General features: G+C 45.3%; 1 protein-coding gene across 3 annotated transcripts in view; it reads left to right on the top strand.

Annotated features, from left to right (window-relative positions):
* The window catches only part of TRMT2A (tRNA methyltransferase 2A), a 31,483-nt gene that overhangs the window by 13,083 nt on the left and 3,291 nt on the right, over positions 1-15,109 (top strand). For all 3 annotated transcript variants that reach the window (XM_083149771.1, XM_083149753.1, XM_083149761.1), the window contains 4 exons: positions 3,957-4,068; positions 6,436-6,558; positions 6,974-7,049; positions 13,216-13,332. In XM_083149771.1, the coding sequence (XP_083005897.1) occupies positions 3,957-4,068; positions 6,436-6,558; positions 6,974-7,049; positions 13,216-13,332 (428 nt within the window). The remainder of the gene's footprint in view (positions 1-3,956; positions 4,069-6,435; positions 6,559-6,973; positions 7,050-13,215; positions 13,333-15,109) is intronic.

Raw genomic sequence — 15,109 nt, 5'->3', positions numbered from 1 at the left:
GGGGCTTCCATAAAATCATCCTCGGCGATAGCAGTGACCTCGAGGGTATTGAGATCCTGGTGCCAGGACCTAGAGTCCGACTTACTGGACGGAGTGAAAAGGTCAGAACTCCTTAAAATAATACAGAACGTGCAAATTGCCGTTGAATTTATCTGTGATGCATCATTAGATGCGGTCAGACTGGCAGCCAGATCAAACGCAAGTACTGCAGTAACCAGGAGGGCACTGTGGCTCAAATCATGGTCGGCGGATGCCCAGTCCAAAAACAAACTGGTTGCACTCCCGTTCCAAGGTGATTACTTATTCGGGAAGAACTTGGACGACATCATCTCAAAAACCTCGGGGGGAAAGTCGGTGTGGCTTCCTCAGGACAGAGGGTTTAAGAAAACACCAAATAGATCGCAAAGATCCCAGTTCCAAGACTTCAAGGAGGCAAGAACATACAGGCCAGGCAGAGGGTACAGAAGACCCTGGTCCGGCGGAAGAAGCTCCTTTCGTGGCCAAAGGGGCAGAGACGGAAGGTTTGGATACAGACAAACACAATGACGCCAAGCAAAAGGTAGGGGGCAGACTGAAGAAATTTCATTCAGTTTGGGCCCAATCTACAAAAGACAAGTGGGTGATGGAAGCAGTATCACTAGGATACAAAATAGAATTTGTACAAGACCCTGGAGTATGGCTGGAAGACTCACCCATACCAAAAGACAGGGAAGAAAGGCTGGCACTAAAGCAAAGCCTGAAAAACATGATAGCACAAGGAGTAGTGGTGGAGGTCCCCAAAGGACAAGAGATGATAGGATGGCAATCGAGGTTTTTCGTGGTCAAAAAACAGTCGGGAGGATTCAGGACTATACTGGACCTGAGAAGACTGAATGCATACGTAGTGGCAAAAAAATTCAAGATGGAGTCTCTCAGGACGATACTCCCAGATATAAAGAGAAACGCGTTCTTGACCACGATAGACCTCAGAGACGCCTATCTCCACATACCCATCTATCCAGGACATCAGAAATTCTTAAGATTCCGTATATCAGGCGTAACCTACCAGTTCACGGCTCTGCCATTCGGCCTGTCAACCTCCCCAAGGACATTCACCAAAATCCTAGTAGTACTGGTAGCGAAGCTAAGAGAGGAAGGCATCACAGTATGGGCATACTTGGACGACCTATTGGTGATGGCACGGTCAGAGGAGCAAGCAGTAAACCACACTCACAGAGTTATGAACTTTCTGCAAGAGCATGGTTGGATTATAAATCTAGACAAAAGCCAGCTTCAGCCCACGACAGCGGTAAAATACCTGGGGGTCATTATAGACTCAAGAACAATGAAGGCAATACTAACTCGGGAGAGAATAACAAAGCTAAAACAAGAGATAAACTACTTCTTGGTAAGAAGAACAGTCAGCTCTGCAGACTGTCTAAGACTACTGGGCCTAATGTCGGCAGCGTCAGACGCTGTAAATTGGGCAAGGCTTCACACAAGAGGCATACAAAACTGCTTTCTGTCTCAGTGGGACCGGGACAGCAAGCGGACCACACAAAGAATTATAATATCAAAAGGAGCCAAACAAGATCTGCTCTGGTGGATGACCAGAGGAAGACTAGGACAAGGGAAGTCTTTCACCACAGGACAGCAAGTATTACTAACAACCGATGCCAGCATGTCAGGCTGGGGGGCAGTATGCGAAGGGGCAGCTGCCCAAGGAGAGTGGTCAAGACAAGAAAGAACACTTCATTCGAACATCAGAGAAATGAATGCAGTGAGGGAGGCGTGTCGGCACTTCCAACAACAACTGTACCAGAGAGACATAATGATCAGGACAGACAACGCGGTTGTAGTAGCATACCTCAACAAGCAGGGAGGTACAAGGAGCAGACCGATGATGGCAGCAGCAACACTAGTGCTGAACTGGGCGGAAGCCTGGACGAGCAGCCTCTCAGCAGTATTCATAGCGGGACGAAAGAACCAGCAAGCAGATGCCCTAAGCAGGAGGCAGATAAAGCCAGGGGAGTGGGAATTATCCCAAGGAATATTCGAAGAGATAGTTATGAGATGGGGGTATCCAAAGATAGATCTCATGGCGACCAGAGACAACAGGAAGGTGGAGAAGTTCGTATCCAGACACTGGGAAAAAGGAGCCTGGAATACGGACGCACTGACGTGTCACTGGGAGCAAGGCCTGATGTACGTTTTCCCACCCTTTCCTGTCATATCAAGGATACTGAACGAAATTCAGAGGGAAAAGGCAACGGTAATAATCGTCGTGCCCACATGGCCAAGGAGAGCCTGGTTCCAGAAACTGATCAGGATGGCAGTAGCAGGGCCATCGAAACTACCAGACCAAGAAGATCTACTATGGCAGGGAAGATATACACAGCGCCAACCCAGAGATTGGAACCTAGCGGCATGGTTACTGAAACCAGAACCCTGGTAAACAAGGGCTTCTCAGCTAAAGTGGTAAGAACTCTGTTAAAAGCCAGGAAAAGCTCAACATCAGGCACATATTACAGAATATGGAAAACATACACACAATTCTGTTTAATCCAGAAGAAAAATCACAGAGCCATACCAACAGTACTGGACTTCCTCCAGTCCGGCTTAGACAAAAAGCTATCCGTTAGTACACTAAAAGTCCAGGTGTCAGCACTGGGCGCCATACTAGACAGGAAAATTGCAGAGGACAAGTATGTACAAAGATTCATACAAGCATCCAAGAGGATAAGGCCAGAATTCCGTAGCCCAATTACACCATGGGACCTAAATCTAGTGCTAAATGCGTTAACCGAGAGCCCCTTCGAGCCTCTGGAAGAGGTACCAGTTAAATGGTTAACAACCAAAGTGGCGTTTCTGGTGGCAGTAACATCCACAAGAAGGGTGTCGGAGCTGCAGGCCCTTTAGGCAGAAGAGCCGTTCCTGAACTTTTATGAAAACAAAGTAGTCCTAAGGACAAATCCTCACTTCCTGCCCAAGGTAGTTTCATCTTTTCACATCAACCAAGAGATAGTACTACCATCCTTTTGCTCAAAACCAGCTAATGAGAAAGAGCGAAGACTACACAAACTAGATGTTAAAAGAGCGCTAACCATTTACTTACAAAGGGTTGAGAACTGGAGGAAAACAAAAAGGCTCTTCATTGTGACAGAAGGCAAGAATAAAGGACTCGGAGCCTCAAAAGCAACCATCGCTAGATGGATCAAGACATGTATAGCAGAAGCATACAAGCTGAACAACAAAGAGGTCCCACAAAGCCTAAAAGCTCATTCCACTAGAGCAGTAGGGTCTTCCTGGGCCAGGAAGGGAGCAGCATCTCTAGAGGAACTATGTAAAGCAGCCTGCTGGGCATCAGCCCACACCTTCTCTAGACATTACAGTTTGGATATCGAGTCCTCCAGTGATGCGAAACTGGGCAGGAAGATACTGAGCGCAGTAATATAAAAAAACAAAAAAAAACTCCCAAATAAGGGGATGAACGTTAATTCAGAGGGACATACAGTACATGTAGGTGACTACAACCTACTTGGTATAAGGTATGACTTTCTTATTCGGCCCCACCCAAATTTTTATTCTACACTGCTATGGTATTACCCATAGTACAGCTGCCATGGGGAGGTAGAGGAAAGTACGGATTCTTACCCGTTAATACGCTTTCCTCTACTCCACCATGGCAGCATTATTCCCTCCCTTGGGATATATGACGCAATATATGATGTTAATTTAAGTTATTTGTATAAAGAGTGCATACTCGCTGATAATCAAGACACTGAGCCTCTGTAGGGGCGGTCCTTATATAGGGGCAGTGTTGTGTCTTTTTTTCCTTTCCAGATCTACCTAATGAGGGGGAAAACCCATAGTACAGCTGCCATGGTGGAGTAGAGGAAAGCGTATTAACGGGTAAGAATCCGTACTTTTTAATGGTACAATAAGGTGTGTAGTTGAACAAATTGTGCATCCTGCAGAAAATCTCCAAACTTGGAGGACTTGCTTGTGCAGCATGTGACTGGAGACCAATACATCTATGAGGAGCTGCTGGGCCTCACCTTCCGTATCTCACCTCATGCTTTCTTCCAGGTATGGAGAATGCTGTGAAGCAATTTAAAAAATACTTACACTGTAAATTGGTGCTTAAAAACATCTTTATCTATTTACGATTTTTGTGCTTGATTATCTCAATATGTTCAAAACTATAATTTGATGCAATCTAGAGGGCAGGTACATCCCACCATCCAATACGACGATACTAAATGCAAATGTAGTAACATATGCAAATGATCAGAGCTGTCATTTGGGATAGCCGCTGGTCTCTGGCTCCTAAATCTGGGGTGTCAATGGGCAGAAGACATGCTGGGAGGGATCAGGTTTGGATCCCTCGCACAGCTATTTGATGAGGATCCAATAGGCTTCTATGGGGTAATACCACAATGGAGCCCCACCTGACAAACTTATTTTATTCAGAAATGTGGTAAAAACTTAACTCCCCAAATTCCTCCATCATCCATCTGGGGTGTGCTGCGTCATTACCCCTGGAATAGTGTGGGCTATGGAGGTTAGGCACAAAAAAACAGCATCCAGTGGGGTTTGGGGCTTTTTTAAATCTTTGCCTGCCCGTGGTTTGATTGACATGAAGTTGCAGTTTGGAGGTGGTAACCTGATGACAGGAAAATTGCAGGTGTGCGGCGGTGTTTTCATGGAGGGTGTGACGTATCAGCTCTGACCACGATCAGTCTGTTTCTATCGCACAGGCTAAGTAGGTCCTGGGTTGTGCAGACTGCACACAGTGGGAACTTATTAGATGGTGAGTGAGTTGCAAATGGATTTACAGCTGTGATATTTTCGTAAGCAATTTGTAGCCTTGCACAGGGTGGAATCTCACCCTAAGGGGCGGCGGCTATCTGATTGCTGGACGCTGCAATTTCTCTGAGCAGCAATCTGGTCTAAATAACCCCCATAGCTGGGACTATTACAGTAGACTGTATTTAATCCACAGGTATTAAGTGTTACAGTGATTAGTTATTAGCACCTCATTTCTGGCTTATTTTCACTTTGTGATTAAAGTAATTTATTTTGTTATTCTAGCATATTGTCCTCATTTACAATGTCAGGGAAGCCAGACAAAGGGTCTAAAACCAAAGCAGGTTCTGCTGTTTTATTTAGTTTGTGCACAATGTGCCAAGAAGTTACCTAAAGGCTGCACAGACCCGGGTACTGTCCGCTCAGTCTGCACTGCGACACCTACGGTGTCTCTTCCAGTGGTCAAGTCTGTTATGCCTCAATGGGCCAGAGCTGTGGAAGACTATAGCGGAGCTACGGCATGCTCAGGGTGCTGATGATGCAGTAGCCACTTCTGATGTTAGACCCTCCTCTTCTGTGGCTAAGGAGCCCATCTGGGCCTGTTATATGGCCAGGTGTTAGACAGAAATAGCCACTTCTTTAAGTTCATTACTACGATTCACAGACTAGCATCCTCCCCTGTTTCCTTTCAGTATTATGAGAGTGATTCCCAAGCCTCTTCTTTGGAGGATGGGGAAACAAATTCTTCTTTAGACTCTGGAGTCAAACTTTTGATTGAGGCTTTGTCAGATGCTAAAGCTTGAGGAAGCCTCTGTACCGAAGCCGACTTCTTCTAGCGGAAAAAAAGCTCAGGTGGCCGTTTTACCTCAGTCTTCTCATTTTAATGAGGAATTACAGTTAGCCTAGTAGAAGCCTGAAACAAATGTCCAGCAATGTGCCCTTAACCCCTTGAGTGGTGGGATTTGCTGGGACAGGACAAACCTACCAGGGCAGGTTTGTCCTGCCCCAGCAAAACCCACCACAGATCATAACAAGCCGCTGCTGCCGCCCCCACCCTCACCTTTGCTCTGGCGTTAGTAAGCCGGAGCTCCAGTGCCGCCGCTGCCCCAGACGCCTGTCAGTCATCAGACAGGTGGCAGGCTCGGGGATGTTTTGCGGCGGCTCGGGAAGACTCTCCCGAGTCCCCCTGAACATCCCCGAGCCTGCCGCCTATGTCACTACAGAAGGATATTGGAGGCCCCACTGGCGTGCACCTACTACATAGTGACATGCCCTGAAATTTTCCGGGACAGCCCACTGCGGCAGTGCAGCTGAGCCCGGAAAATTTCCAGGCATACCACTTAAGTGGTTAATGGCACTAATCAATCTTATGTTACTGCCAAATGTATGCTGAAAATATGTACAGTTGTAAATACAATGGGGCGATGAGGAGATAGCTGTAGATTAAGTGCACATTACTCAAAAGTAATATGTATGGGAAAATACCAAGATGTTTTTAAATATACAATTTGCCTGAATGGAAAGGAAACCATCCCCACAATTCTTGTCAGAAGTATAAATAACCTATGGTTTTGAAATGGCTGTTTACATGTTAATTGCACAGTCAGTGACTTGTTAAGTTAAATTAAATCATATCATATCACACAGGTTAACACACTTGCAGCAGAGGTTTTATATTCAACAATTGCGGATTGGGCTCAGTTGGATGAGAACAGCACTGTACTGGATGTTTGCTGTGGGACTGGAACCATTGGCATCTCATTAGCCAAGGTGAGCGGACTAGGAGTGTGTGTGTTTCATGTAAAGCCCCGTACACAGGGGAGCGATAGGGACTGAAATTGCTGGGAATATGGTCGCAGGCGACCATATTGCCAGTGATAGGAGTGTGCCCCAGCGATAAATCACCGCGTGCGCGCTCCCGTTTTCAGCCCCCCGTTTTCAGCCCCATTCTAATCGCTGGTCGCAGGAGCTGATTACCTCTGCGGCACCACCGGCAGAGGTTACCTTTCATCAGCGACCATCTCTGGTCGCTGATGAAAAGGAGACACTGGGCAATATATTGCTCAGTCATATATTGCTAGCAATATATGACTGAGCAATATATTTCCCCCGTGTGTACGGGGCTTTAGTCTTTGTGTCTAATAAAATGACATCCTTAAGATGTTTCTCATGTCCCCTATGATAGAAAGTGAAGAAGGTTGTTGGGATTGAGCTTTGCCAGGAAGCCATTGCAGATGCCAAGGCTAATGCCCATCTCAACAGTAAGTAATCTCTAATGCTAAGTTATTTCAGAGGGGGGGGGGGGGAGGAATGTGTAAGTAAAAGTTTGTGCAAGTTTGTTAACTTTTATGCTACTAAAATTAAAGCCCCATAATTATTATATATATATTTTTTTATTAACCTAAATTTTGAAGCAAAATCGCTGAAAAAGTGGTTGCTTTTCCAACTGACTCATTTTTGCATTTCCTCAAGTAAACTTATTACCCCTCCAAAATGCAGGATGTTCTGCTTAAACTGTTGTAGTAGTGTTCACTCTAGAAATTTTTTAGGGCAGGGTGCTGACCACGGGAAGGGCACATTTTTCAATCGCGAGGGCACATTTTTCAATCGCGAGGGCACATTTTAATTTAAAAGGTCAAAATGGTGACACCTGAGCTACAAACAATCAGCATGTTTATGCTACAGTATATAATTCACCTTGTGACACCGGAGTGTCGCACCATCAGCACATTTATGCTATATAACCCATTCTGTGACACCTGAGCATCACACCATCAGCACATTTATGCTATATAACCCATCTTGTGACACCGGAGCGTCACACCATCAGCACATTTATGCTATATAATCCATCCTGTGACACCGGAGCGTCACACCATCAGCACATTTATGCTATATAACCATCCTGTGACACCGGAGCGTCACACCATCAGCACATTTATGCTATATAACCATCCTGTGACACCGGAGCGTCACACCATCAGCACATTTATGCTGTATAACCATCTTGTGACACCTGAGCGTCACACCATCAGCACATTTATGCTATATAAACCATATTGTGACACCGGAGCGTCACACCATCAGCACATTTATGCCATATAACCCATCTCGTGACACCGGAGCGTCACACCATCGGCACATTTATGCTATATAATCCATCCTGTGACACCGGAGCGTCACACCATCGGCACATTTATGCTATATAATCCATCCTGTGACACCGGAGCGTCACACCATCAGCACATTTATAATATATAACCATCTTGTGACACCTGAGCGTCACACCATCAGCACATTTATGCTATATAACCATCTTGTGACACCTGAGCGTCACACCATCAGCACATTTATGCCATATAACCCATCCTGTGACACCGGTGCGTCACACCATCGGCACATTTATGCTATATAACCCATCCTGTGACACCGGAGCGTCACACAATCAGCACATTTATGCTATATAACCATCTTGTGACAACTGAGCGTCACACAATCAGCACATTTATGCTATATAATCCATCCTGTGACACCGGAGCGTCACACCATCAGCACATTTATAATATATAACCATCTTGTGACACCTGAGCGTCACACCATCAGCACATTTATGCTATATAACCATCTTGTGACACCGGAGCGTCACACCATCAGCACATTTATGCCATATAACCCATCTCGTGACACCGGAGCGTCACACCATCGGCACATTTATGCTATATTACCCATATTGTGACACCTGAGTGTCACACCATCAGCACATTTATGCTATATAACCCATATTGTGACACCGGAGCGTCACACCATCAGCACATTTATGCCATATAACCCATCTCGTGACACTGGAGGGTCACACCATCAGCACATTTATGCTATATGGTCTTTAGGATATAAATGCTTGAGCACAGGTGGCTTAACTATTACCTAAATTAATTTGATGTAACTAGTTATTTCCTAAGTTAATTTGATCCATAAGAATTGATATCAATAAAACATGGACCATCAGGGTGTCTTAAAGGAGTGAGTTTGGGAACCACTGGACTAACCTAACCCAGACCCTGTTATATCAGCACCTATGGCTGTCCACTCCATCAGGCACCATCTAGTGGCCACAGGCACACACAACACATGAATTCCCCCCATTAAAGCAGCATTCACCTTTTTTTATAGGATGGTGGGGTCAGGTAGGTATCCTGCATCTACAGCAATAGCTGCAGGAACGGCCAGCTGTACCATAAGAGTAGGCATGTGCTGATGGAAAAGCAGCAGTTGTCAACCTCTGACATGTCATCTTCTGGAGAACTACAAGTCCCAGCAGCATACCTCCCAACATGACCCTCTCCAGGAGGGACAGAATGCTCCTGGAGAGGGCCATGTTGGGAGGTATGCAGCAGGACACAATGGTATCTGTAGCCAATCAACAGCTGACGAGCGCCCATATAATTGTGTGGCCGCCAGTGCAACAGATACAAGGCTGCGGGCATACTACGGTCATGTGCCCGGCCGACTGCAGCTGGGCATCAGCAGTGTAGCTAGGTGCCATGGTGTCCGGAGCAAGGGCATAATTTGCGCCCCTCCTCCCGGTAATGAATTGGGGGCATGGCTAACGTGTTGGCATGTTACATTTGAAATATATAAGACTCTCTAACGGAATCTGCTGCGCTATATAAGACACTGTAGCGGAATCTGCTGCGCTATATAAGACACTAACAGAATCTACTGCGCTATATAAGATACTGTAACGGAATCTGCTGCGCTATATAAGAAGCTGTAACGGAATCTGCTGCGCTATATAAGATGCTGTAACGCAATCTGCTGCGCTACATAAGACGCTGTAGCGCAATCTGCTGCGCTACATAAGACGCTGTAACGCAATCTGCTGCGCTACATAAGACGCTGTAACGGAATCTGCCACGCTATATAAGACACTGTAACTGAATCTGACGCACTATATAAGACGCTGTAACGGAATCTGCCGCGCTATATAAGACGCTGTAACGGAATCTGCCGCGCTATATAAGACGCTGTAACGGAATCTGCCGCGCTATATAAGACGCTGTAACGGAATCTGCCGCGCTATATATAAGACACTGTAACGGGATCTGCCGCGCTATATATAAGACCATGTAACGGGATCTGCTGCACTATATAAGACGCTGTAACGGGATCTGCTGCACTATATAAGACGCTGTAACGGAATCTGCTGCGCTATATAAGACGCTGTAACGGAATCTGCTGCGCTATATATAAGACGCTGTAACGGGATCTGCTGCGCTATATAAGACACTGTAACGGAATCTGCTGCGCTATATAATACACTGTAATGGGATCTGCTGCGCTATATAAGACACTGTAACGGAATATGCTGCGCTATATAAGACACTGTAACGGAATCTACCCCCTCCCCTCCCACTGGCCCCACAAATCCCCCAAACCTCGTTTATTACTATGTTTACGAACATTAATTAGCTGTAAAAGTAAAAAAATAAAAACAAATCCACCTTGGACCAATAGATACTGTAGATAACAGGGCGGCAGCAGAAATCCGTCTCCTTAAGGCTGGTAACTCTGGAGTGCTGCTGCGCTGCCCGGAAGCCGGACCGAGCAGCAGCCGGGCAGGAGGCAGCAGCCGGGCAGGAGGCAGCAGCCGGGCAGGAGGCAGGCGTCGGCACACGCTGCCGCCGTTACGTTAGTGTAGAAACTTCCATGGATCATTTGCGGAGGGGAGGAGTGAGCTCCGGTGGCTCTGCCCTCCCTACGCCTCTGCTGGGCATAGACACTATACAGCCGCCATACCCAGCAACCAAATGAGGTGGGAAGGGTGGTCACTGCGAGTGTCATACCTGCTGTTGGTGGCTTCATGAGCCGCTATATACCGGGAGAGACCGTGCGCCAACACTTACACAGCGGGTCCAGCATGTCCCCGCCCACTTCCTGATCGGCAGCGCTGTGAAACCAATGGCAGCGCTGCCTTGCGGTAAGACCGTAAGAGACGTCCCGCATTGACTGCAGGGCTGAAGGGGGGGGAAGTGTCCACTCCACACGCTGCCGCCCTAGAAGCTGACACTGTCAGCGGGAGGAGACTTCTAGCGCGGCAGCAGCTATTAACTTGTGCAGGGCGGGCAAAAACGGGCAGGGCGGAAATCTGCTGCTTTAAAAGGGGCAGGGCGCAGCGCCCCGTAAAATAAGCCTAGCGGGAACACTACTATAATGCTAGTGAGTGTGCGAGAAGGTCCCAATGGAATGAATGCGGTCAGAAATGAATTTGCACTTATGAAGATGTTCCAAAATGATAACAGTATAGCTACCGTGATGTACATGTATCTTCCACTGCTTATATGCATAAGGGAGTTTATTATCACCAGTAATTGCTGCAGTAACAAAATAAAGCAAGCAATCTAGTAAACGGACAGAGTTGAAAGCCAAACTATGTAGGCCGCTGTTTCCATATTGCAGCACCTGGCAGTGTGCATTAGACTCCTAGACCGTTGTTCTATCTACCAGTCACATTGAGTCGGATGGTTATATACAAATTTTTAAACGAGTGCCTGATCCGGAGCAAACTCCTAGCAGTTTGGGGAAGGTAGCAGGGTGGGGTTGAGGGATACATTGGAGCGTGAGGATTTTGTTAATAATGTTAGTATTGTTTTACTTGTGACTGCCAATACATTATTTAATGCAGAACTATTTTTATTTGTATTGAATAGGACTAAAGAATTTGTATGTGTTTTTGCTCTTTGGTTACTTTCAATGAGCTACATGAAATAATACCCATTAAGACCTCCATCATTATGGCAGACAATCATTTGGTTCTTGTCTTCTTCGTACACATGGTGCAAACAGCCATTTATTTTCATGGACTGCTACTTATGTATTCACTAGGAGCTACTGCCTTATGCATTCTACTCCTAAAATGCCTTGGTCCAGTTACTAGCATATCAAAATGACATGAGTAATGCCAGCGCTGGTGGCTGTGAACACACAAATGGAGCAACAATTGAATTACTCTGGCGCCATCTAGTGGTCGCTGCTGCTCAAAACACTTGAATTCCCTCCATAGAGGTGAGGAGCAGCGTTGGCCTTTTATTACATAGGAGTAATAGAACACATTTTCAATTTTGGTTTATCTTTCAAAATGACTGCTTAAAGAAACAGACCTGCTTAAGCCTTTAATATAAAGTGTGACATTGAATTCAGTAAACCATGCGTAAGTAAGGCAGTGCTATCCTCTTTATCAGTAATGGTTCACCTTGACACTCCAGCTGTTGAACTACACATCCCAGCATGCTCTGCTACAGTTTTACTATTTGGACATGCTAAAACTGATGCCCGGCATGCTGGGTGGGATGTGTAGTTCAACAACAGCTGGAGTGTCAAGGTTAGCCGTCACTGATCTGTATATACGTCTAGTGTCTGTGAGTCTCTGAAACACTTCATCTGCTGGCAGAGAGTGAAACTACATCTTTCTCACATGCACAAACACAGAAAGTAAGCAAGCTTTCAAAGCTTTTGCTTCGAGCAGGCTTACTAGTAGTCTACAATATGTATTATTATTATATATATATTTTTTTTTAAATAAGACCAATGATTTGGTGTAGTGGTGGCAATGAATGTGCAGAACCAGAACTTTCTCCAAAATGTTGTACTTGTTCTCTGTAGTGATATTTTGTTTTAAATTGCATATATATCTTTGAGGGAGGAGGATCCTATTTCTCTCATCAGAGGTACAGAAGAAACTTGTAAAGCACTTTTGAGAAGCAACTTACAGTTTTCATTTTTCAGCATCTCTAACGATCTGTCCTCACCCAGAGGGCAGCAGCCTTTCTGCTCTTTTGCTCATCCGCCACCCTTCCGGGGCTTCCCCAGCATAGTCTGTCTAAAGAAGCACTAGCTAATATTAGCCAATGACAGGATAGATGTCACAAAGCCGTGATTGTCATGTGTCCGACTGCATTGAAGGCTCCACATTAGCCACTAAATATAATACTAGAAGACCTGAAAAGCTACTCTGTTTCCTGACAGGTATGGGGTAATGTTTTCCTTGGTGAGGCACGGTATCGCTACGTATAAGAAGAAAGGGAAATGGTTATATATGAAAGATGCATTATTCTAAAATGCATTTACCATGCAATAGGGAAAGAGCTGTGTGTACACAGTAGGTGTCTGGATCCACAATGTCTTTTACCAGCAGGCTTGTTCACGGACACTAGACTTCATACTGGCTCCTAGTGAATTCATAAAAAGTGGTCTCAGAAAATGGCAGTTTGCACGATGTGTCTTGAGAAGTCAGTCCGGTACAGAATTATCTTTTTCTGCTAATAGTTGATGGAGGTCACAATGACCAGATGTTAAAGATGATTAGATTCCTTGTAACTTGCATGCCTTGAATAAATATACAACACTTTTTTTTTTTTTTCTTGATTACAGAACTAAACAACATTGAATTTCATTGTGGCAAAGCCGAAGACATCTTCCCTACGTTGATAAACTCATTCAAGTCTCAGAACCCTGTTGCTATAGTTGACCCACCTAGAGCTGGACTACGTAAGAACATGACTTTATTACTTCCTGTCCATCCAGTTCCCTTCTGGCTGTTCTGTTACTATGGGTTGACTCTGGGTATTTTGGTCACCAATTAACAGTCTGGCTATGTGGGTCTTAATATCATGCCTCAACTTGACAACCTGCGCTGCCGTATAGCCATGTGGAGTAGGCTTCCTCTCACGATTACTGGTAGGGTTCATTTTGTCAAAATGACTGCTCAGCCTAAGCTGCTGTATGCTCAACAAACGTGACCCAAAAGGTCTTTAAACATATAGATGGCTAGTTGTCTTCCATCATATAGTATAGCCATTCAATTAAATACCTTGACACGACCACGTATGTCTGGGCGGTCTAGATCTCCCCATGTTTAGGCAATATTATGTGGCGGCTCGACTGGCGTATATGGTGGAGTGGATTACTAACCGGTTTGATGTATATTTACCAGCCTTGATTGTGTCTGGGGCTTTGCCTGGCCTTACACCTCTACAGTTGTTACTGAGCGGTAATATAACTCTAATCAAGCTACCTATAGTAAAACAGGATATAGTTGTCTTGAAGTGGACTGCCGCTATTCTTCCTAAGGTGGGTTTGTATCGTGATTCCCCCTCTGGATAGTACTACGGAATTAAGGTAACGATCTCGGCTACAGTTGTATGAGGTTTGGGGTAAACAGGGTTCACTCATGATTGGGCAAATGTATCATGAGGGTGTTTTCAAGACGCTCCAACAGCTTAAATTGGATTTCCCTATCCCTAATGCATACTTTTTTAGGTATCTCCAACTCAAACACGCCTGCACAGCACAGTTTCTAGGTACAATTTCAAGCATACAGGACTCGCCTTTTAAGAAATGAATGACTTCCCTTGGCCACAGGCTCTCCATTTCCGTAGTCTATGCAACGTTACTCACTTCACTCCGTGATGATGATATGCCATGTATCAGATTAAACTGGGAGGGTGGGCTTGGAACCTCTGTCTCGGAAAGTATGGGACGCTGCCTTAAATGGCCCTCGTATACCTACAGCCTCAGTCTGCTACCAGCAGATTCAGCTGTTTATACTACACACGGTGTATATTACGCCTGAGTGCCTGATAAAACTTGGGGGCAGAATTGACGATGGGTGTCTGAAGTGCGGCTGAAGTGGCGGGCCTTGTACTGGCACTTATTGTGGTCATGCCCTGTCATTGCCTCATTCTAGGTGGAAGTTATAAAATGTATAGTCCTTCCGAGAATACCTATAGATGCCCTTACCCCAAAGGTCTGCATTTTAGGAGGTTTTAGAGAAATGTGCAAAGCGCTATGTTATTAATTTATGTACATTGGCAAAGGTGTGGGTGGCTAGGTTGTGGATGGCATCATCTGGCCCCACAACTATTGCATGGATATCACTGGTCATTGAAGTTGCAGGGCATGAAACGTTTACATTTCCCGTAAATCAGGTTAAATTTCATAAGGCATGGGATAGATGGTTAGTATCTCCTTTTTCATATACGTCCAGTGCACTAGTTCTGACGTGTGCAGCCTAGTAACTTCATTTCTTGTGGCCTATGCTATAGCCGTTACTCCTCTTGTAGGGGTGGATGTGTGCTGTATTAATATGCAGCAAAGTTTCCCCGTGGTTTGTCTTCCAACACGATTTTAAATTTGTGACCTGTTTTGTGGGTACATCGCTTCTGCTCTCCTACTGTAAACTGAGGGGCTTAATTCTTTAAGCCGTTAAGTGATGATTCGGTGAATCGGGAAAAAAATGTAAAAAACAAAAGTGTATTTTAATACA

This window comes from Crinia signifera, chromosome 1 (genome assembly GCF_055691185.1).
Source record: "Crinia signifera chromosome 1, ASM5569118v1, whole genome shotgun sequence".
NCBI lineage: Eukaryota > Metazoa > Chordata > Amphibia > Anura > Myobatrachidae > Crinia > Crinia signifera.
Note: the sequence above shows the minus strand (reverse complement) of the source record. Positions and strands in the feature narration are given on the sequence as shown.